At 54.8% G+C, this 22,473-nt stretch overlaps 3 protein-coding genes across 8 annotated transcripts; 2 read left to right on the top strand and 1 right to left on the bottom strand.

The window, feature by feature from the left end:
• Positions 1-72: 72 nt before the first annotated feature.
• SPATA33 (spermatogenesis associated 33) lies at positions 73-10,500 on the top strand. The gene is made up of 3 exons (XM_055552616.1): positions 73-177; positions 428-595; positions 8,324-10,500. Exons 1-3 carry the CDS (start codon positions 141-143, stop codon positions 8,476-8,478), a joined length of 360 nt encoding a protein of 119 aa, XP_055408591.1. The 5' UTR covers positions 73-140; the 3' UTR covers positions 8,479-10,500.
• Positions 10,501-11,235: 735 nt separating this feature from the next.
• CDK10 (cyclin dependent kinase 10) lies at positions 11,236-21,468 on the top strand. 5 transcript variants are annotated; one of them, XM_055553475.1, is made up of 13 exons: positions 11,236-11,363; positions 13,457-13,529; positions 14,147-14,218; positions 14,846-14,948; positions 15,091-15,172; positions 15,281-15,348; positions 15,778-15,830; positions 15,996-16,065; positions 16,612-16,671; positions 17,018-17,141; positions 17,213-17,352; positions 17,525-17,577; positions 20,592-21,468. In XM_055553475.1, exons 1-13 carry the CDS (start codon positions 11,283-11,285, stop codon positions 20,651-20,653), a joined length of 1,041 nt encoding a protein of 346 aa, XP_055409450.1. In that variant the 5' UTR covers positions 11,236-11,282; the 3' UTR covers positions 20,654-21,468. The 5 variants fall into 5 exon arrangements, with proteins under 5 accessions (XP_055409450.1, XP_055409448.1, XP_055409451.1 ...); XM_055553473.1 differs by lacking the exon at positions 20,592-21,468 and adding an exon at positions 17,767-18,386; XM_055553476.1 differs by lacking the exon at positions 20,592-21,468 and adding an exon at positions 18,169-18,386.
• Positions 17,965-22,226, bottom strand: SPATA2L (spermatogenesis associated 2 like). 2 transcript variants are annotated; one of them, XM_055553472.1, is made up of 3 exons: positions 22,135-22,226; positions 21,450-21,753; positions 17,965-19,756 (listed from the first exon to the last, which is right to left on the bottom strand). In XM_055553472.1, exons 2-3 carry the CDS (start codon positions 21,750-21,752, stop codon positions 18,830-18,832), a joined length of 1,230 nt encoding a protein of 409 aa, XP_055409447.1. In that variant the 5' UTR covers position 21,753; positions 22,135-22,226; the 3' UTR covers positions 17,965-18,829. The 2 variants fall into 2 exon arrangements, with proteins under 2 accessions (XP_055409447.1, XP_055409446.1); XM_055553471.1 differs by lacking the exon at positions 22,135-22,226 and adding an exon at positions 21,962-22,061.
• Positions 22,227-22,473: the final 247 nt, after the last annotated feature.

Consider the following 22,473-nt stretch of genomic DNA (forward strand, 5'->3'; position numbering starts at 1 on the left):
CGCGGGCGGTGGTGTTGCCGTGGTGACCGCGCCGGCTTGGGTGGCTGCTGTGCGGCGTCTGTGAGTCAGTGGGCAGGGCGCCCACTAGGTGCAGGGGCTGGGACTGACGCTGGTGGGGGCCTGGGGCGGTGGGCTCACCTATGGGCCTTTCCAAAAGCAAACGCAAACTGGGGAAAGGTAAAGGGCCGGTGGCCCGCGGTCTTCCCGGCGCGGCCCCGCCCCCGTAAATCTTCCGGCGCCGGGTCCTGTCTGAGGACGGTGCCTCGGGGACCTTTTCATCCGGGGAAGTATCCACATGTAGGGAAATGGAGTGCCCCAAGTCTTTGAAGCTATCTTATTTCATTCCAAACAGAGCAGGCAACTGAAGGATGGGGTCCATTGCCCAGACTCAGTAAAATAGGTCCAGTAATTGCACATGTATTTTCAGATGAGGAGTCGAAGACCCGGCGCACTTACTTAGTCTCAAAGGCTGAGGAAAGGCGGGTGGACAAACCTTCACGAGAGTCCAAGAAGCCTTCGGACACCAAGCCTGCGGAGAGCTTCCGTGAGGAGAAAGGGGCGGCTAAGCGGCAGTGGCCTTCATCTGAAGTGGGAGGTAGGACACTCCCGAAACCAGACGTGTATTTGAGGATGAGGCGCACAGGAGCCTGCGGTGGGGTGCTAGTAGCAGGGGGCGTGCCCTGATGATGGAGAAGGTTTGGGGACCTTTATCTAGGAGGTAAATATGAGAGTTCTCGTGAAAAATGTAATAAGCTTGCATTTAAGTTTAATGTAATTGGTTTTAAGTTTCCAAGTGGTAGCTGCGTAACACACAGCAAGGAGGGCCAAGCCATGTGCAGTTCCAAACCAGCCTGTAGTCCTCCAGAAGGCTGCACACCTTTGGCACCCCCCTGCCACTCCCTCTGCATTCCACAGACTGGAGCCTGAGCAGCTACCTTGGCGGGGGCGGAGGGTGGGGTGGGGTGGGGTGGGGTGGGTGGGGGGTGGTTGGTGGGGAGAGTAGGAGGTAGTGGGGCTGTGCAGGGGGACTTGCTGTCTGACAGGATGTGGGGGCAAAGAGAGAAGCCAAGTGGACTTTGGTGACCATGAGAATGGATAGCCAGTGCATCCAACAAGGAAGGTCTGGAGGAGAGAGAAGCTGGGCACAGAGCTTCACACTGAGGCCCCTTTGGGGTCATCAAGGGCAGGAAACCGTTTGAGAGGAGCACACTGGCCATGGGAGCGAGGCCTGGACTTCAAATTCCAATTCACGAGCTCTTATATAAGGCAGGAAGGGCCAGAGTCCTAGGGGGAGGTTTGGAAAATCGCTGCCAGTCTGTCAGGAAGCTTTTGGCCGCTGGTCACAGAAGCTTTACTACCAAGGGGCTCAGTGGCCTCCAAGTAAAGGAGAGGCCAGAGGCTGGGCCCTGGGCGTGGCAGCATCCAGGATTGTGTGTTCACACTTGGCCACCCTCAGTGTCCATGGTCCGCAGAGGGCTGGACAGGTTTCAGTGGCATGCACACAGACTATGTCTCATTTGTGAGAGGTGTTATCTTGCTTCGTATTAGCAAGGGAGCCGTCCCTCAGAGGCCTGCGTGCCCAGCTCTCCAGGATGGGCTGGACCTGTGCCATCAAGGAAAGGTGTGGCCATGTGTGTCACACCCTAACTTCGGGGGCAGAATGAGGGTGGAGTTCCCAGAAAGCAGGTGAAGAGTGCCATCACACGGAACACACCCCTGGCACACGCTGTCCTGGGTAGCACAGCCCAGAGCAGATGCGAGTGAAAGAAGCCAGGCACAGATCCTGCTCTGCTTATGTGAAAAGTCCAGGAAAGTCAACCCCATATGGAAGGAGCCTGGGCCAAGGGTGGGCACGAGGGCTGTTCGGAGAATGATGGAAATAGACTTAAAAACTCAGTCAATGGGTGCCCAGCTTTGAAAGTTTACTAAATTCCATTGAATTGTATGCTTTACACAGGTAAGTTTCATGGTTTTTAAATTATACTGAATCAAGTTGTTAGGAAAGGAGAACTTGTTGGCAGTGTTGAATGCTGCAGAGAGGTGGAGTAAACCCAGGGAACACTATTGAGTGAGACCAGCCGCTGCACTTGGTGGCCTTAGTGGGAACCAGGAGTGAAGACACATACCTGGTTTGCCAGGAGGACCACCTCGAGAAGGGCAGAGGCATCTTCTCATTCACATTCATTTTTTAAAAAATAACAGTTTTTATTTATTCATTTATTTGGCTGCTCTGGGTCTTAGTTGTGGCACGTGAGATTTTTAGTTGTAGCATATGGGATCTAGTTCCCTGACCAGGGATGGACCCTGGGCCTCTGCCTTGGGAGTGCAGAGTCACAGCCACTGGGCCACTAGTGAAGTCCCAACATTGAAGTTTTAAAGCTGAGGAGTTTCCCTATTATATTTGAAAAAATGAAAGTTAATCTAATACCATAAAAACCTTAGAGAAATGATGAGTTCAACAATAAAAAATTCTGTGTATTATACAATTAATAAAAATGGGCTTTACTACTGTTGAATGATTGCTGGGCTAGGGTCAGGGGAGGTGCGCTGACTGGAACAGGGCCCGTGGGAGCTCTGTGGGATGCTGGAAAGTTCTGCATCTTGTTTGGATGTGGGAAACTGCAGCTGAACACTTAAGAACTGTGCCTTGTGTCTGGTGTGAAGTATGCCTCAGAAAACATGGAATGGAATACACATGAGTCCTTGTCTCTTACAGCTGCACCCCCAGTATTCTGAGTGTAAGTAGTTGTGCTGGATTGCCAGGTGAAGGAGTGCACGTGTTTTCACACGTGCTGCTTCCCTCCCTCTCCGCAGGTTCTGTGATGTGATCTCAATGCTTCTCCCACCTCGGGGGTCTCCATCCCCTCTCTAAACCTTTTCGGGTTTGACATTGTCTTATAACCAGTAGAGTGGCAGAAGTGACCTCCAGGTGGTGGGCGATGAAGGGTGGCAGGGTCTGGCAGGCTCACCTGGGTGCCGGCTGTGCTCTGCTGGCCGCTGGGGAGGCCATGGGGGAGCAGCAGTCGCATAGCCCGTCCCACCCGGGTGATGGGCATGTAAGTGACAAGCCTACAGCAACTGCAGCTGAGCTGCTGCACAGCACCTAGCAGCCTGGTGAGGGGTGTCCGCCGTGGCCAGCCCAGTCGAGCTTTGACTGTAGCCCCTGGGAAACCACAGTGATAACTGTCCAGCTGAGCCTTTGCTCAATACCTGACCCATAAAATGGTGTGAAAGTGGTTATTTCCAGCTGCTGAGATCAGGCTGAGTTGCTACCCAGCAGTGTAGTAAGCAGAACACAGGTGAGTGCGTGCTGCGGTGGAGACCAGGTGTGACCGGGTTTGTAGTTGTGGCAGCTGATGATGCAGATGTATTGTGCTGTGCTCGCTTCTTGCTGCTTCTGTCCGTACTTAAACTTTTGCATTAAAAACCTAGAAACATAAATTATAGAGACTAACGCACCACAAATTGGCAATCAGCCAGTTCCAAAATGCTGCAAAATCTTCTGGAAAAACAACAACAACAACCAACTTTTCTACAAATAAATGACTTGAAGAAAAGGAGTTGTCTTATAGGTCTGATCAGGTGGCCATCACAAACACCATGGGGTGGGGACTTGCTTGGCGATCCAGTGGTTAAGAGTCCACACTTCACTGCACGCAGAGTGGGTTTGATCCCCTCTCAGGGAACTAAGATGCCACATACCCAGGGGAAAAAAGCAAATCCTATGGGCTTGGTTTAAACCACAGACCTCATTTCTCATCATACTGGAGCCTGGGGAGGCCCCCTATCTGTCTGTGTTCCTGTGAGGATCCCAGACAGCTGTCTGATGGCTGTGTCCTCACGCGGCCAGAGGAAGAAGGTTGTGGTCCCCTCCTCCTCCTGATCCCTTCCTGAGGGCTTCACCTTCATGACCTCATCTAACCTTAATTCACAAAGGCCCCACTTCCAAATACCATCACATCAAGAATCAGGCCTTCAACATATGATTTGGAGGGAGGGGAACACCAACTTTCAGTCCGCAGCAGTTACTAGGAGATTTGAGAGACCTATGAACAAAAAGCAGTGTTTGGATCTGGGCTAAGTTATTCTTGAGATAATCAAACTGGGTATTAGATGATAATAAAAAGTCAATGATAATATCCTTAGATGTGACAGTGCCATTGTGGTTATGCTAAAAAAAAAAATTCCTCATCTGATAGAAATACTGTATTGTATTATCAACTATTAAAAAAATGTGAAAAACCAGTCTCCAAAGATTTACATGCTGCATGATTTTATTTATGTAACATTCTCCAATGACAAAATGATAGTGATGAGGACAGACTAGGGACTGCCAGGGGTTGGGGTTGGGGGCGGTGGGGCGGGACTGAAGTGTGGCAGGAAGACGGGCCTTGTCCAATGTCTGGATCTGGTAGTGGTTACAGGTGACCACAGGGCTCAGAACACTCACTGCACCACAGTCGGCCCTGTTCATCACCTGAGGGGAGCATATGTTCTGCTGCCTGAGGTGAGTCACCTGAGGTGCTGCCACTGAGGGCAATTGACAAGGTAGCAGGGAGCTCTCTGGGCTACTCGTGCAGCTTTCTGTGAATTGATATTGTCAAAGTAAAATGTTTTAAAAGACATCAAAAGTTATAATAATTAAAATAACATGGCTACCATATAAAAAGGGCAGGTCAGTGAATGGGGAAACACGGACAAGAGTGACTGTGTATGTATCGATGTCACTATGTCTATATATAATTAGAGTATGATAAAGCTGGCATCAAAATCAGGTGGGAAAAGGAAGGCTTGTATGATAAACCGTGCTAGGAAGATTCCTTAACATTTTAAGAGAAAATGTAAGGTGGACTGTAACATCCTGCTGTATGCTCTGATAAATTCTAGATGGGTTGAGTGAATATAAAAAGTGACTACATGTATATCAACTCTACTTAAAATTTTTTAAAAGGTAGACTGACTGTAAACTGATCAGGCAACTCAAAGGGGAAAGGAAAAGAACAATTAGTACCATCTTCCAGTTGACAGTGTGTGGTCATCTAAAAAAAATTTCCTTACTGGGGGAAAAAAAAAAAGTGACTACAAAAAATAGGATGTACATTTTATTCTGATTCCTCAATTGGGAACATCTTTCTAAACCTCAGAGCAAAGACATTACAGATAATATTGAAGGATTTGACTACATTAAAAAGTAAAACATCTCCCCAGCCCTCTATAAACACATGTAAAACAAATAATGGTAAGTTCAAAAAATATTTACAACAGAAACAAGAGGTCAAAGAGTAACACATGACAGGTCCAGAGCCCAGACATGTTGCGGGTGGAAGTCAGACTGAAGGCATCTGGTAACGTGGGAAGTGGGTTCAGAGGCCCCCAGATCGCAGTTCTGTGAACAAGTCTGTAGGAGCCCCTGCCCTTACGTGTGGTCATCCCCGGGAAGGGGATGGAGGAGGCTTCCAGGATCAGGTTAGTAACCTTTGGTATTGGCTTAACCCAAATGGAGCTTTTCTGGAGCATTCCTGAGCTCATCAGAGAAGCCTTTGAAAAAGGTGAAAGCATCAGAGAGGTGGCTGTGAAGCAGTCAGCTCCCGTGGTTTGAGAGTCGCCAGCCAGCAGGGAGACAGTGCTTTGTCCTTGGCCCACAAAGAAATGAACTCTGCCTACAACCTGAGTGGCTGTGGAAGGTCTCCAGGTTCAGATGAGGACACGACTGGGCTGACAGCTGAACCGTAGGCTGGACTCCAGACCCAGTGGAGCCCGTGGTGATGTGTGTGCTGTTTTACGTTGGCCACTAAAATGTAACTTGCAGGCCGTAACTGAAAAATAGTACAGGCTGTGTGCATTAAGAACTGTAAAAAGATTCGTGTTTCTAAGTGAAGAAGCTTTAAAACTCTGAGGAAGATGCAAGGAGTCTTGTTTGGGGTTAGAAACCTCAGCAGCGTCAGGGTGTTAATCCGCCCTTATTCTAGCAAGTCAGTGTGACAGGAGCAAAAGAGCACAGGTCGTTTTGAGAACAGAAACAAATTAGCCCAAAGGTCACGTGAAAGAGTAACAGTGTAGGGATGGCAGGAAGCATCTGGAAAAGTGGCTAGAACAGATAGAACCCTCTGTGTGAATGTGTCTCACAGTGATGAACTCATGGTGTCCTTCGTGCTCCAGTGGGGCCCCGAGAGGTGCTGTGGTAAAGATGGTGGTGGTGGGGGCAGATAGGCAATCTCACTAGACAACTGAGAAAATAAGTATAAAGTAAGTATGAAAAGGAAACGAGCGAATGGTTTTTACAAGTTTGGAGCCGGGGGTGCCTTTTCCAGTCTGACAAACTACAAGCCATTAAGGAACTGATGGATGAATCTGTTGCAGAAGGAAGCTGTAATAAAAAGCCAGGAGCTATCTGTAACATATTTAATAAATCCCTAACAGTGAGTTTCCCAAATATAAAAAAAAGCTCACACACAAAAAAGGTAAAAGTGGAAAATGCAGAATGACATTCATTAACAGGAAGATACAGGGGAGGCCCATGATCCAGTGAAGAGATGCCCAGCCTCCCGGCGTGGGCTGGAGGGGAAGCTCAGGGCAGCTGGCTGGCGACCAGTAGGGGCGGAGTCAGCACTTCCACAGTTACTGTAGCCTTGGAAAAGGTTTAGAAAAACGAAAAAAGCAGGAGCGTGTGGAGAAATGTCCCTGGTGATAATCTCTTAGCGAAAATACAAATTAATATAATCTTTACAGAAAGCAATTTGACAATATCGGCCAATATTTTCCTAGTAACTTACCCGACAGGTAAACCTCCAAAAGTTTGTAAGTACATAAATGCAAGAATGTTCACTGCAGCATAGTTTAAACAGAGAAACTGGAACTAAGCTAAGTTATATTCATCAAAGGGAGCTGTAATAGCATAATGGCCCCCACAGTGAACTCCAGGCTTGTCTGTGCTCAGCTAGGGAGGGTGTGGTCACTGTGAGACTCAGTGTGTGGTTCCAGCAGCAAGTGTGTGTGAAGTGTCTGCAAGAAGCAGCATTCCAAATGTAGCTTTTAACCAGTGTGGATTATTTTTAAGTGAAATGTTTTTAAGTAAATATTTTTAAGTAGTCTTAATATGTAACATACCCGCTCAGTTGGTAAAGAATCTGCCTGCAAGGCAAGGCAAATTCAATTCCTGGGTTGGGAAGATGCCCTGGAAAAGGAAATGGCAACCCACTCCGGTATTCTTGCCTGGAGAATCTCATGGACAGAGGAGCCTGGCGGGCTACAGTCCATGGCATTGCAAGAGTCGGATACGATTTAGCAACTAAACCACAATATGTAAAAAAGCTTGTGTAAATCGATATGAAGAAATTATCTTAATTTTAATTCAAAATACAATGAAATGCACACTGACTTATGATAAAAAGGAGAAGAAAGGATACTCGAGCTGAGTGCAGGCGTGGGCCCCTCGGCTGTGGTTAGAACCATGGAAGCTGTGCGTGTGGCACAGGATGGCGGCAGCATCTTCCTCCGCTGCCAGCCCTGGCCAGGCGACACCACTGCCCTATGCCTCGGTTCCTTTTGTAAAACGTAGGTGTTAAAGGACCCACCTCAGAAACATGCGGGTTGCTATTCCAGGGCTCAGAGCAATGTCTGGCGCAGAATGGGCTGCTGCTCCTCCAGGTGGCTGAGTTCCTGACGTGTTCAGTGAGGAACAAGCAGGTGATGATGTCTTCTAATTCTGTTCAGGACACGTGTGTGCACGCGGGACACAAAGACCTCTCTGTAGGGCTGAACAGAGGCCCAGGCGGAGGACCCCCAAAGTGGTGACCTCCAGGAAGCAAGGCAGGAGGTGAATGGTGGAAGCAGTAAGGAGCTTCTGCATTTAGGCTTGTAGCATTTGGTAGTGGTTCACATGCCCTGTGCATTACTGGAGATCGTAACGAGTTTGAGGAAACTCTGTGGCCCTCAGCTCTATAGCACCCCCACTGATGATGTTCTGTATGGAGAGCTTCCACTCCATTTAGAATCCTGTGGAAACTGTGTCTGAACCTTCACCTGTGGGGCAGACCCTGCCTCTTCCAGGTATCCCTCCTGCGTCTGTCTCTGGGCCGCCCCAGAGCTCAGGCTCTCTACAGGATGGTGGGGGTGCCTCTCCTGTTCTCCTCATGGAGGGGGCACCTCCTGGATTCACCATCTGCGTGTCTGAGTTGTTGCTTGGTTTAAGCTTTGGAATGTTCACTTAGGGTTCTGACTGCTTTCAACCTTGCTCATTTCTTTTCCTTAGCCACAAATCTAATTGCTTTGCTCTGGCCCTAACACAGACTTATGAAATGCTTCGATGTTTCCTTCCTTCTAGAGAAACCTGATGTAAGTCCAGAAAAGAAGAAGCTTGCCATCCCACAGATCATCATCACCACACCCTCAAAAGAGACTGTGATCAGCTATGGTTCCATGGGAATGCAGGAGCAGAGAACCATTCGGGAACGGGCAGAGCAGGGTCCCTACTCCTGACACAGAAACCCCAGCACAGTAGACGCCTATAACATACAGACCACAGAATAAACAGACACCCTGGCAGCTGTGGTTCCTCCCTGTGCAGTGTCTCGGTGGTGATGGCAGAAGGGCCACCCCATCCTGTGAAAACCTGCAGGTGCCCCTTCAGTCAGCAAGGTTCCCCCAGCTCTTTGACACCAGCAGGCAGCTTGGCAGAGGGCAAGAGTGACTCTGGCTCCAAGAGTGAACGTGGGGTGATCATGAGATGAGCCCTGCTGGAACTGGCTGCCTGCACATCTCGATGGACAGGTAGCAGGCCGCATCTCTTGCAGTTCTAAACCGAACCCTTCCCGTTCAGGACCAGAGGGCCATGGCACAAGCACCCAGCAGTGGAAGTGAAGGAGGTGTACCCGCCCCGGAACCAAAGGTGGGACTCTGAGGTGTCAGAACCCAGAACAGAGAAGGGCTCTTAGCTTGAGTACCACATGATGTGGAGAATGTAGACGCAGCCCCAGCACTTGGAACACTGGCTCTGTCAGAGCCACCCTGGGGGGAAGGTGAGTTGAGCTGACAACTTCCCCTCTTTCTGGCTGTGTTTGAGGGCTTCCGGTGGGGAGGGGCCATTAGGGGACCTACAGCCTCAGGTGTCCCAGCCTCATCAGCAGCCCTCGGGTCAGAGTCCACTCTTCTCCAGGTTGGCTGGAGAGCATCCTGCCCTGTCTGAACTCACATGTTTAGTCTGGTGACAGTGTGTGCCAGCTTTCTGCATTCCTGGAATGATCAGCAGGCTGCATACAGAGGGGCTCTGTCTTTGTCTGTTGAGGAGGATCATATCTTTTTAGTAGTAAATAGTACAAGTGACTTCCAGTCAATGAGTTTTGATATAACCAGGAAAACAGACATCTCATATTGACATTGTTTACTAACACATTGTTAATATACTCATTTGTATTTATTTAGTACATTTATTTATGCAGTCTGACTGCCACAAATAAATACACAGAAAGATCAAGCCCATACAAAGGTGAATTTGATCACAGAGGGTCAGCATGCTTCTCCTCCATAAAATTTCTAGTAGCTGTTGCATTTCTATTATTTGACCTAGAAGTTGCCCTCCTACCCTGCCCTAAGCATCTCAAGCAAATAATCCAAAAACTTGTTTAGTCGTTTAGTTGTGTCCGACTCTTTTGTGACCCCAAGGACTGTAGCCCACCAGGTTCTTCTGTCCATGGGATTTCCCAGGCAAGAATACTGGGGTGGGTTGCCATCTCCTTCTCCAGGCATCCTCCCAGCCCAGAGATTGAACCTGCATCCCTGCATTGGCACATCTGCTGAGCCACCTGGGAAGCCTCCAAAGCTATATTTCAGTTCAGTTCAGTCGCTCAGTTGTGTCCAACTCTTTGCGACCCCATGAATCGCAGCACGCCAGGCCTCCCTGTCCATCACCAACTTATGGAGTTCACTCAAACTGACGTCCATTGAGTCAGTGATGCCATCCAGCCATCTCATCCTCTGTTGTTCCCTTTTCCTCCTGCCCCCAATCCCTCCCAGCATCAGAGTCTTTTCCAACGAGTTAACTCCTCGCATGAGGTGGCCAAAGTACTGGAGTTTCAGCCTTAGCATCATTCCTTCCAAAGAAATCCCAGGGCTGATCTCCTTCAGAATGGACTGGTTGGATCTCCTTGCAGTCCAAGGGACTCTCAAGAGTTTTCTCCAACACCACAGTTCAAAAGCATCAATTCTTCAGCGCTCAGCCTTCTTCACAGTCCAGCTCTCACATCCATACATGACCACAGGAAAAGCTATATTTACTATGGCATTAATTCCAATCTCATTATTAGCTGTAAGTTTAGCTTATCAGAATTCAAAAACAACCAGAATGAAGTGAAAGTGAATGTGGTAACTAGTTTTGACTCATTATCTCCTTTCATGATTATCTAATGTCCTTCACTTACATTAGTAGTATTTTAGCACTTACAGTGTCTCCTCCTGAGCAGGCCGTGTACATGACTTACCGTGTTTACTGCTTCCAGTGAGAATGTAAGGTGCCGTAGGGCAGACTCGGACATGGGCAAGCACGTAGTGAGTGCTCAACAAGGATGTATTAGGGGACCCATTGGTCCCAAAGTCCGTCCGTCGCCGCGTCGTGTCAGTTCTTTCCACATCTCTCAGAAGCGCCCTCTACTCTCTCTCAGTCCCCCTGGCTCTGCCAAGCCTTTCCCTTCGTGGCTCCAAGGGAGAACGCTAAAGCACAGCTGCCACTGCCGGGAGATCACCACAGATTCCCGCCCCCTCAAGCCCCTCCCCGCACTCCCCCACCCCGCACCCCTGGGACCCATTGTAACCCCCAGATCTCCTCCTCCTCCGGTGGCCATTACCCAGCGCGCCAGCGCAGTCACGTGCCTGTGTGTGTGTGTATGTGTGTGTGTCGCTCAGTTGTGTACGACTCTTTGCCACCCCATGGACTGTATAGACTGTAGCCTGTCAGGCTCCTCTGTCTGTAGAATTCTCCAGGCAAGAATTCTGGAGCAGATTGCCATATCCTTCTCCAGGGGATCTTCCCAACCCAGGGACCGAACCAGGGTCTCCTGCATGGCAGGCAGATTCTTTACGGTCTGAGCCACCGTACTTAAAACTAAAATAAAGCTAGAATCTTGGTAGTCTGAGTGCTTCGTAGAAACTGAGGTTCTCGGGGATCTTGGGGAGGTTTCCTTGGTAACTGTTGCTAAGGAGCGGACGCCCCGGAAGTAGGTCATGCGCCTGCGCAGAGGCACCCTGGTCTGCGCCTGCGCAGATGGGAAGCTCGAGGAGCTGCTCTCGGCATGGGGGAGCCGGAGCCGGAGCAGATCCGTTTGAAGTGTGTCCGTAAAGAAGGCTTCTTCACGGTGCCTCCAGAGCACAGGGTACGAAGAGGGCCTGTTCTGGTAGCTCTGTCCTCGCTAGCGGCAGGGCGGGGCTGAAACGTACTAGGGCCCTCAGCGTCGCGCTAAAGCGCCAGGAGCGCCAGGAACGTCAGCAGCGGGAACGGCAACCCCAGCGGTCCTCGGGGTTCGCGTCCGCGCCAGGGACTGGCCGGCTCTCAGGTCGCCGGCCTCCTCGTCAAGAGCGCGCTGCAGCGCGGGCGTTTCTTAGTTTTGCGTCCGGGACGGGCGCCTTGTGTTAGGGCAGAATAGTCGTGGGAAGTGTTGGAGACGTGTCTCCTACCAGCCTGTGGGTGCACTGGGCGGGGCCCGTCTGTGACCCGGCAGCTCCGCTTGTGCCTTGCTCCGTGCGAGGCCTCTCTGTGTGTCAGTCACTTAGTCCTTTCGAGCACCCCTCGTAGAGGTGAGAAGGGTGAAGCTTAGGGGCTTCGAGTGGTTTTACTAAGGTAGACGGCTCGTGCAGGGGCAGGTGTGATCCCTGGTGGCGGGTTGTTTTGACTACTTGCTGGTGCTGTGCGAGGCCGCGTCAGTGTCCAGTAAGAACGGTAACAGACTGAATGAGGGAGCGCAGGAGCCAGCCTTGAGCGGTCCCCCCGGCGTTGTTCACCGAAACGCAGCAACTGCTCTCAGTTAAGGCATACCTAGACGAGGACAGTGCAAAGTTCGCAATTGTAAGTGCTGCAAGACCAAAGTGTCAGGGGATTTTGCAGAGAAATGTTTTCAGCTGGGGCTCAGGAAGCAGTTTTGAGAAGGGGCAGCATTTCCGCTGGGCGGGGAAGTGTGACTAGGTTTTGGATGCAGAGATGAGGAGGCAGGTGGGCTTGCTAGACCTAGGGAGCAGCAAGAGCAAAATCCCGCTAAAGGCAGTGTGTACAGGAAGCACCAGGGGTTCCGCAGAGAGAGGGGGAAAGAGGGAAGCAATTAGATTGGGATGGGATGAGGGAAGGGTTCATTTGGAGCCAGGTGACCCTAACTTGGTTTCCCAAGATGGAGGGCAAGGTAAATAGAGGCAGAGAGAGAGTCAAGAGAGGGGCAGTTTAGAACCTGAAACTTGCCACATGTTGTACGACCCACAAGGAAGTGCTACAGATGAAGGTTTATTAGGGTACAGGCTCTGCTAGAACTTGGAGACCCCAAAATACAGTGCTTTAAGGATGGGACTTTTATTTCTGGTGCCCCTAACATCACACAGGTTTGCAGGCACTCAGGTTGTCAGTTTTTGCTCCACCAAATCCTAGCCTGCCTCAGGAGGCAGAAAGGAGTGAAGAGCAACCAGCTTCCTTTGATCAGGAAGTGGTGCTTGTCCCTCTGTGTACATCGCACTGGCCAGAATTTAGTCACATGTTTACACCTAGCTGCAAGGGAGACTGGGAACTCGGGCCACCATCTGGGTTGCCATGTTCCCTTGGCATTGTTTCATAAGGCAGAGGAAGAAGTAATGTATGGATGTTGGAGACAGTTTCTGCCACTGTGTTTGGTAGATACTTTGTGAAGGTCTTCAAGCTTTTTCATGTCCAGAGCTTTGTTTGTTTATTTATTTATGGTCACACTGCTTAGCCTGTGGGATTTCAGATCCCTGATCTGGGATCAATCCTCACCCTCGGCATTGAGAGTACAGAGTTCTAACCACCGGACCACCAGGGAATTGCCCAGAGCATAGTTCAGACCATTGCTGCTCAAGTGGACTTTCTGTGATGATGGAAATGTTGTGTCTTCTGAATTGTCCACTGTGGTCACCATGAACTGCATGGGGCCATCGAGCACTTCACATGGCTCATGCAGCTGAAGAAATGAACTTTTAGTTTCATTTTAGTCAATTTTAACCAAATGTGGCTGGTAGTTACTCTTTTTAGGCAGCACACATCTGGACCATGGGATTGAAAGGGAGTGGTTGGACCGACTTTGATTTCATTTTCAAAGTGTCTGGCCAGTATCATCACCCCATTTTCTCACCCGAAAACCCAAGTGTGTGGTCAGGACAGGTGCTGGCTCTTTGGAACAGCTTAAGTGTCAGTATCCATCTCTGGTTCCCTTAGCTGCCAGATCCCCTCACTGCCAGCACCTCTCTCTTTCAGCTGGGACGGTGCCGGAGCGTGAAGGAGTTTGAGAAGCTGAATCGCATTGGGGAAGGCACCTATGGCATCGTATGTGAGTGGCTACAGTGGCAGGCCTGGGACCCAGGGACTGTCCTGGCAGCAGCTGTGTCAGGGCTGGAAGGAGAGTGCAGGTGACCTTTAATCCTTGGTATAATTGCTGTCGATTTCATACCACGACTGAGTGAATGGAAGCATCAGATTGTTCATGTGTCCCTGTGAGTGGAGGGCGCTATCACACAATCAAGCGTAGCACCGTGGGACAGTGGCCAGAAGTGTAGCCACAGCCACTGGGACATCGGTGTGCATCACCCTGCCGTGGGTGTGGAAGCTGCACAAATCCCCACAGTGCTCTAGGGATCAGCTTCAAAAAGATAAGGCTGCTTTTTTCACGATAAGGACATTATCTGCTGTTAGAACACAGAAACCACAGAACGCAAAGCAGTGGTCTGCACTCCGACTCTAAGAAGGAAACGTTCAGGGAGACTCTTCTAGCTGGGGGCCCGCTGTCTGCTCAAACCAGGGGACTCCCCAGGGAGCACCTGTCTCCCAGCATTGGAGTATTGCTTGCACAGGGTACCAGCAGTCAAGGAAGAAGAGCAAGGGTGCCCCCACGTGGCAGGAGGGCAGGGGGTGGGCCTGGATCCTACTGTGGAGGCGCTTCCCTTCCAGATCGGGCCCGGGATACCCACACGGATGAGATTGTCGCCCTGAAGAAAGTGCGGATGGACAAGGAGAAGGATGGTGAGCTGGGAGGGGCCGCTGCACCACTTGCACTCAAGTGGGAGGGGCTAGGAAGATGCAAGTTGCCTGAGCTCCCTGAGTGGCGCCTGCATGATGGTCAAAGGAGGCTGGTCTCTAGGGGGCTGCAGTCTGGCCCTGCCTGTCTCCCCTGGACTTCTCCGGCTCATCACCCCTCCTCCACACCCTAGCATCAGTTCCCCTGAGCCGTGTGCAGTTCATCCCCTTCATCTGTCCTCTCCTTCCTGCTGGCTGACTCTGCCTCCTCTCCTGTCTCAGCTCAGCGTCACCCTCCCCAGGGCTTTCCCACTGAAGCCTGGGCAGGTAGCCCCTGTGTGCTGCTCGCACCCCTGCTGACCGCCCCTTGGGCGCCTGTGCAGGCAGGGCTGTGCTGTGCTCACTGGGGGCTGGCTGCCATACACAGTGGTCAGTACAGAGAGCTGCTTGGAGGAGAGGGTTAAAGGTGCTGGTTTGGATGGCCTTGCCTCCATGAGGTAGCAGGCAGAGTTCTGCCAGGTAGGGCTGGGAGTCACCGAGGCAGCTGGCTGTCAAGGGTCCCTGTCTGCAGGGGTGGGGTCATTGAGTGGGCCAGCTGCAGAGATGGGGTCACCAAGGCCAGGCTGGTTGCAGGGGTCCCCATCAGCAGTCTTCGAGAGATCACACTGCTGCTTCGCCTCCGCCATCCCAACATTGTGGAGCTGAAGGAGGTGGTTGTGGGGAACCACCTGGAGAGGTGAGCGGTCGGTCTGCTTGCTGCCCCAACATTAGGCCCTGCCCAGCCCCCTCCCTACTTCCCTTCCTGCTGCCCAGGAGGGTCCCTTGGCTCACCTGGGGGGAGGTGGGAGGTGGCATGCGTTTTCTCCCTCTTGCTTTAGCATCTTCCTGGTGATGGGCTACTGTGAGCAAGACCTGGCCAGCCTTCTGGAGAACATGCCAACACCCTTCTCTGAGGCCCAGGTTGGAGGCGTGGGCTGGGGTGGCCGGGGGTGGAGGGCTCTGGTGGGGGGCTTCCCAAGCCCTTGTTAGGCACATTGTGCCAAAAGCAGACCTCCTGGCCTTCTGCAGGTCAAGTGCATCGTGCTGCAGGTGCTCCGGGGTCTCCAGTACCTGCACCGGAATTTCATCATCCACAGGTGGGCGGGGCTTGTGGCTTGGGGACGGGGTGACCACTAGGCTGACTCAGCACCAACACGCAGGGGAGTAGAGCAACCTCAAGGCAGTGGAGCTCCTGTAACTGGTCCCAGGGGAGGGCGGGACAGCATAGTACCTGTTTTCCCCTCTGCCAGGCAGATGGCTGGGGAGGGACCTGGACTCCCTGTGCAGGGTGGCTCGTGCAGCCCTGGGGGGGGACCAGGGGCAGGACTCCACCTCTCAGGAAGTCACTGAGAGCTCTCTGCTGTTTCCAGCTACCGAATGGCCTTGCATTACCTGTGCTCCTCCTTCTAAAAAGTACAAACAGGATGAGATGTGTGGGGAAGCGTTCTGAGTGTTGCTGCAGCGGTGACAACCTCGTTCCTGCATGCGAGTTTCTGGGAACCACTGGTGTTCTCTTTCTGTCATAGGGATCTGAAGGTCTCTAACTTGCTCATGACGGATAAGGGCTGCGTGAAAACAGGTGGGTGCAGGTGCTGCCTCTATGATGGGGTCCGTGAGCGCCCCTGTGCTGGGGTGGCAGGCCGGTCTCCAGAAGCTCCCTGCACACTACACACTGGCTCGAGGTGGCAGTGGTCAGCCTGCCCTGGGTGACACTCTCCCTCCCGTCCCTCTGCCTCCATCTCAGCGGATTTTGGTCTGGCCCGGGCCTATGGCATCCCAGTGAAGCCAATGACTCCCAAGGTGGTCACACTCTGGTAAGTCCCTGGAGACCAGGGGAAGTTTGGGCGGGTGTGGGTGGGTCATGCTGAAGTGGCCAGAGCATTTTGGAGGTCTTTCAGCTGCCAAGAAAGAGCAGTGCTGTCACGGGGAGGGACCTGCCCATCCAGATGGGGTGCTGTTCTGTCCTGAGGCAGCCCCGCCCCCAGCTGGCCTTGCGCTGCTCAGAGGGGAGATGGCTTCACCACTGGAGCGTGGGAACAGCGCGGGTTTCTGCAATTACTTCTCACTTGACATTTTGAAGCAAAACGGGGTGTGGTTCAGGGCAGGCTGCGTTCTGCTGTCACTCACCCCCACCTGTGTAGAAGGGCCGGCATAGGACACTGCAGCACTCAGGGATCACCCAGTGATAGCAGCATGTTTGTCGAGCTTTCGTGGAAGGGACAGCCTTAGCTGAGGTTCATGCTCCCTCATCCCAGGCCGTCTCTGGCTCTCAGGGCAGGGTGGTGGCCGGTGGGTGCCCTATGGAGGCCAGGCTGGAGGAGAGGAACTGCCAGATGCAAAGCAGGGGCTTCTGTTCACAGGTACCGAGCCCCTGAACTGCTGCTGGGAACCACCACGCAGACCACCAGCATCGACATGTGGTGAGAGGTGGACGCTGCTCCCAGGCCTCTCAGACAGTGGGGTGGTCTTGTGGGACCTGGGGCGGGGGGGTGGACAGCTCTGGGGCTGGGGTCTCCCCAGCTCCCAGGAAGATGGGCCTATGCCTGGGGTCCTGAGAGGCAGAGGGAGACGGCCCCATCACTGAGGACCTGCCCTTGTGGCCATAAGAGGCCTGCTGAGGCCAGGTCACGTGGCTCAGCTGGAGACCCCAGTGGTCATCCCATCATGACCTCCTCCCAGCTCTGCCCCCAGCCTCCGCCCCAGCAGCTGGGGGACTGGTCCAGGCGGAGCCAAGGAGCTGAGAGGAGACCCTGCACTCCTCTGCAGGGCAGTGGGCTGCATCCTGGCTGAGCTGCTGGCCCATAAGCCCCTTCTCCCCGGCACTTCCGAGATCCACCAGGTGGACCTGATCGTGCAGCTGCTGGGGACCCCCAGTGAGAACATCTGGCCGGTGAGTGCCGGCCCCGCCCTCCTCCCTCCTGCCCCTGCTGGCCACTGGCCTTTACCGGCCCCTCCCCACAGGGCTTCTCTCAGCTGCCGCTGGCCAGCCAGTACAGCCTGCGGAAGCAGCCATACAACAACCTGAAGCATAAGTTCCCGTGGCTCTCAGAGGCCGGCCTGCGCCTGATGAACCTCCTCTTCATGTACGACCCTAAGAAAAGGTGCTGAGAGAGCCCCACATGTGCATGAGTCAGGCCCGATTTTGTGGGGTTCTGTTGGTTTACCCAACTTTCTCTTGTGTGGAAGGGAACCAGGGGGTCTCTGCGGGGCAGCTGTGCGGGAGACGAGCCTGGTTGGGCCTGGGCCCTGTGAACAGTGAGGTCTCCTCTCCAGGGCGACGGCCGGTGACTGCCTGGAGAGCTCCTACTTCAAGGAGAAGCCCCTGCGTGAGTCTTCCCCGCTGGCACCTGGCCGGGGGCCCTTGTGTAGGGTGGGGGTTAAGGCAGGTGGGTGGTGGGGCCCAGGCGGGTAGGGGCTGTTTTGGGCCACGTAGGGAGGCTCAGGAGGGGAGCAGAGGGTAGCGTGGGGCCCTTCCCTCACTCAGGGCTGATGCAGTCCGTTGCCCCCACCCCCAGCCTGCGAGCCGGAGCTCATGCCCACCTTCCCCCACCATCGTAACAAGCGTGCCACCCCGGCCACATCCTTGGGCACTGAGAGCCAGAGCCGGCGCGGCAGACCCTGACGGGTGGAGGTACTCCAGCTGAGTACGCTGCCTCCTGTGCCCCTGCCCACCTCTGCCCTGGGACAGCAGAGTGTGGACCTTGGGGGTGATGCCAGTGGTACACTCTGAGGGCCCAGCCACCCAGAGGCCGGCTCACCGGGCTGTGACTCCACGTTGTGGCTGGGCTGGGTCCCACCTGTGGCCAGGCCTCAGGCCCTCGGTTCCCAGGAGGAAACCTGGCTGAGCCCGTCTCAGCGGGTATTGCTGGCTTGGGACAAGCAGACCTCAGACCTCGTATGGTCACTTTTGTCCCCAGTTGATCTGCAGGATCTGCCTGGAATGGAGAGGCCAAGGTGACCCCCTGGTGGGGCTAGGGAGACTCGGAGAGGGGAGGAGGGATGGAGATGTGGACTGAGTCTGAGCTGCTCTGAGACCCCTAGAGTGAGAACCTTGGGCTGTGCCCTGTGCCCACTCCCCTCCTCTGAGGCCCATGGGGAATGGGGGTGGTTCAAGAGATAAATGCTTTCCTCAGACGCGGTTGGAGCCAGTGTCCTTTAATATACTTGGAGGTTGTGATTTGTGTGATGTGACAGGAGTGGGGGGAGGGGGGCAGACGGCCTGGGGTGGGGGCACCATTGAGCAGAGGCCCACAGAAGACTGGCACCTGCCCCAGGAATCCCGGTGGGCAGAGCACCCCCAGTCCAGTGAGCTGGGGATGGCTGCTGGCATCTGTGCGCCGTTACCACTGGATCTGGGGTGGGCAGCCTTTGAGGTCTCCCACCCTGCCTTCCAGAGTTGGGGGTGGGGCCAACGGGGAGCTGTCCATGGAGGGTGAGTCCCCACCTCACCTGGTAGGGTACAGACTCCACATGGCAGGAGGAGCAGGGTGGCCAGTGGGTGGGGCCTGAGGTGGGACAAGCCCCAGAAAAGCACCACGGAGTTTCTCCGGAGAGCCCTTGCCCTGGGGCCAGGTGGGTCTAGGGCCCAGCTGCTGGGCTGTCATAGAGCAGGGCGTCCACCTGGGCTCGCTGCAGCCACAGACGCCGCTGGCTGTTCCCACGCAGGGTGCGCAGGCTGTGGCCGGGGTGGCAGCTGGGAAGGGCAGTACAGTGGGCGGCGTGCAGCTGGCGACACGTGTCGCAGCAGAGGGCGGGCAGGGCTCCCGGGGCCAGGCAAGTGTGCATCTGGTAGCCGGGGGGCTCTGGGACGGGTGGCGGGCTGGCCTGCTCAGGGCTCCTAGGGGCATGGGGAGGGGCCAGGTCCCCAGGCCGACTAAGCAGCTCTCTACGCAGTGAGAGGAAGGAGAAGGCTTCGGGCTGAGGCTCCTCCTCTTCTGAGGCCCCGGAGGTGGGGCTGCTGGCCTCAGCCGGCTCCCATGGCCCGCCTCCCGCCCCCCACAGTCTGGCACTCTGCTCCCAGAACCGAGGCTGGCAGGCCAGTTCTGAAGCGGGAGAGTCGGGGCCAGGCGAGGGCCCTCCGTACAGGCTGGCCTCATCTGAGCCCTCGTCCTCCTGCACGTCCCGGTACAGGTCCAGCCGGGCCTGGCACCTGGTGGGGGAGCCACGGCGGGGCAGAGGTGGTGGTTCTTCCTCGCGGGCCAGTCGCTGCTGCAGCCAGGCCACGCAGGAGGCCACGTCCACACTGGCCCGCCGTGCCTGCAGCAGCTCCTCAGCTGGCAGCACGCTGGTGCCCAGCTGTGCCAGCACCTCACCCAGGATCTCGCACTCCAGCCGCAGGGCGAAGCAGCCCAGGGCCACCTGCACCAGCTGGCGGGCGGGGGGCACGGCAGCCACCATGAGGCGGTGGGCGTCCCTGCGCACGTAGCCCATCTTCTGGAAGCTTTGGATGAGGAGGTCCTCCGAGAGCGCGCCCTTTAGCACGTGCACGTAGCCCCCGGAGAACGTCTGTAAGGGAGGGGGTCAGTTGGTGGCAGCCCTGCTCCCACAGACCCGATGAGCTCCCTTCCAGGTGGTGCAGCCCTGGACACAGCCTCTACCCAGGCTGGGGGTGTGAGCTAGGTTTTTGTCTAGGCCAGCTCCCCTAGGGCATGCAGGGGTACCCCCGGCCCCTGCCTACTTCATAGGAGATGCATTCATCTCATGTCCTCCTCTACTCCCTCCACTAGGTTCAGTCCCTGGTTGAGAAACTGGTATCCATCCCGAAAGCTGTGCAGCCAAAAAAGAAAAAAACAGATGTTCGGGTCACCCCTGAGGTTCTAATATTATTGGCTGAGGCAGGCCTAGGCGTCACAATCTTTTTTAAAAGTCTGATACATTTCACCTGCATCATAGAGTCGTTTCCACCTCCTGTCACCTGTAGAGGTTTGCTCCTCTAGTTAGTTTCTTGTGTACCTGCTGAGTGTCTGGTTATGCAAACAAAAAATAGAGGTGTTTTTCTGCTTCTCTGAGCAGGTAGCCACCTAAACACTTTATTCTGAGCTCTACTTTTTCAGTTTCTGAGAGCTTTGTTTGTTAGGAAAGAGGGCTGTGTAGCTTTCCACCACATGGATGGAATGTGTAGTTTTTGGAGGCTCCAGACTGCAGAGGAACTAAAAGTTTCCTAGGATGGTGATCTTGTGTCTCCCATGTGTCTGCAAGTCTATGACATCTGGGACCTCATGAGTGCTCTGCTTAGAGCCACACATGGGGGAGCTACTGTGTATAAGATTATACCCAGGGCTGTGCCTTCACCCCTCAACAATGGACCTTATGCTGGACTATTCTTTTGTTTGCTTCCCAGAGGAAGAAATGGATTCTTGCCCCAAGCCACAGCAGATCCCATACAGGTCTGCTCAACACTGAAGCCAGCGTCTCAAGATCAGGCCTGCCCATTCTGCTTCTGGCCCCTGTGGGGCTGGATCCTGCCCTCTGGTCTGAATGGATGAATGAAAGCCCTAGCAGATGTCCTGTGGAGCGGTGAGCCGCAGAGCTCACTGTCCCTGAGAGAGAGGCTGCTGTTGCCATGACAACCAGCGGAGGCAGCCGCCCACGTGTCCAGTGACGTCATTATCTTCCCACTCTTCTGAATTAGCTCCGGAGCACAAAGCAGCCTGCCCCCTCCTGCCAGCCGGCAGCTCACCTGGAGGGCCCAGGCCGGCCCTGGGCACAGCCTCTACCCAGGCTGGGGGGTGAGCTAGGTTCTTGTCTAGTCCAGCTCCCCTAGGGCATGCAGGGGTACCCCCAGCCCCTGCCTGCTTCATAGGAAATACATCCACCCCATGTCCTCTACAAACGGGATCAGCCCACATCCTGGAGGGATTAGGGTGATCATGGAATGATCCTTCCCATGCACCTGTCCTAGGGTTTCTATGGTAACAGGCCACAAGGCCGCTCTTAGGGTAGCGATACAAGCTTTAAGAGGCAGGATTCCCTGAGAAGGCAGGTACCCAGACAGGTGTTCTCAGCCCTAGGAGTACCAAGGGAAACCTCAGCCAAGAGATGCTCCAACACGCCCAGGACACCGGCACACTGAGCCCTCTGAAACCCATCTGGCTCTGTGGACACCTGCAGTCCCTCATCCCAACGGTAGCCCCCGTCCGGGCGGTGCCTAGCACCAAGTAGCCGGGGCAGGGAACCTCCATGCGGCCCGGCACCCTACCTTGATGGTTGTGAACTCCTTTCTCCACGGCAGCAGGTACAGGTGCACGGCGGCCAACTCTAGCAACTCGAAGGCACGGGCCAGGCCGCGCAGCGCGGGGGCCAGGTCGGCGCGCCCCCACAGGCCGTCGGTGAGCAGTGCCAGCGCGTCATCCTGCAGCGCCCCGTGCAGGTCGAAGTCTTCCACGAGGATGTGCCAGAGCACGGCCCGCAGCGATGGATCCCCGCACACGCCCGCGCGACCGCGCCGCAGTTCCCGCTCCAGGCACAGGCGGTAATCCTCGGACAGTGAGCTACTGCCCATGCTGACGGGCAGGAGTAGGGTGTCAGCACCCAGAGGCCCCTCCCTGCGCGCTCCGCGCCTCCAGAGTCCCCGCCTGCGTCCACAGTACCCCCTCACCCCCAGCTGAGCGCCCCTGGTGTCCACAGCACCCTGTTCCCTGGAGATTTGCGCCAGCTGAATCTCCCTTCCCAAGCAGAAATCCGCTTTTGCCCAGCAGCCCACCGCCCTACCTATCTGCCCCCAGCGGTGCCGAGCGCCAGCCGCTCCGTTCGGGCTTCTCAGCAGGCAATAGCGCGCTTCCGCTGGGGGCGGCTCCGCCCCTCGGCTTTGGCCCTGACGTTCTGGGCGGAGTCTCCTCGGGGGCGGGGCCTGGTCGGGGCCGGGGAGCACAAATGCAACGCACCTGCACTGCCCGCGGGGCGGAGTGAGGGGTGCACAGCGGGCGCTCCCACCCAGGCTGGCACAGGGCGCTCTCCTGCCGCGGGGGCGGACTGCCAGAGCTGGTCCCTTGGGAACGCTAGGCCGCCAGGGAAGCAGGTACCGGGGCTCCTCGTGGGCACGTAGGGGTCCCGGGACGAATCTTGAGGGCGGGGCTACCCCGAGGGGGCGGGACCCTCCTCGTGGCCTAATGGGGATGACCAGACATGGGGAAGAGGGCGGAGCCGGCGCTCAAGGTGGGCGCCAGACGTGCGTTTCCGTGTGATTTAAAATAGCAACCCGGTGGTCCATTTGGTAGGACTCC

This window comes from Bubalus kerabau, chromosome 17 (assembly GCF_029407905.1).
Source record: "Bubalus kerabau isolate K-KA32 ecotype Philippines breed swamp buffalo chromosome 17, PCC_UOA_SB_1v2, whole genome shotgun sequence".
In the NCBI taxonomy this organism is placed as follows: Eukaryota; Metazoa; Chordata; class Mammalia; order Artiodactyla; family Bovidae; genus Bubalus; species Bubalus kerabau.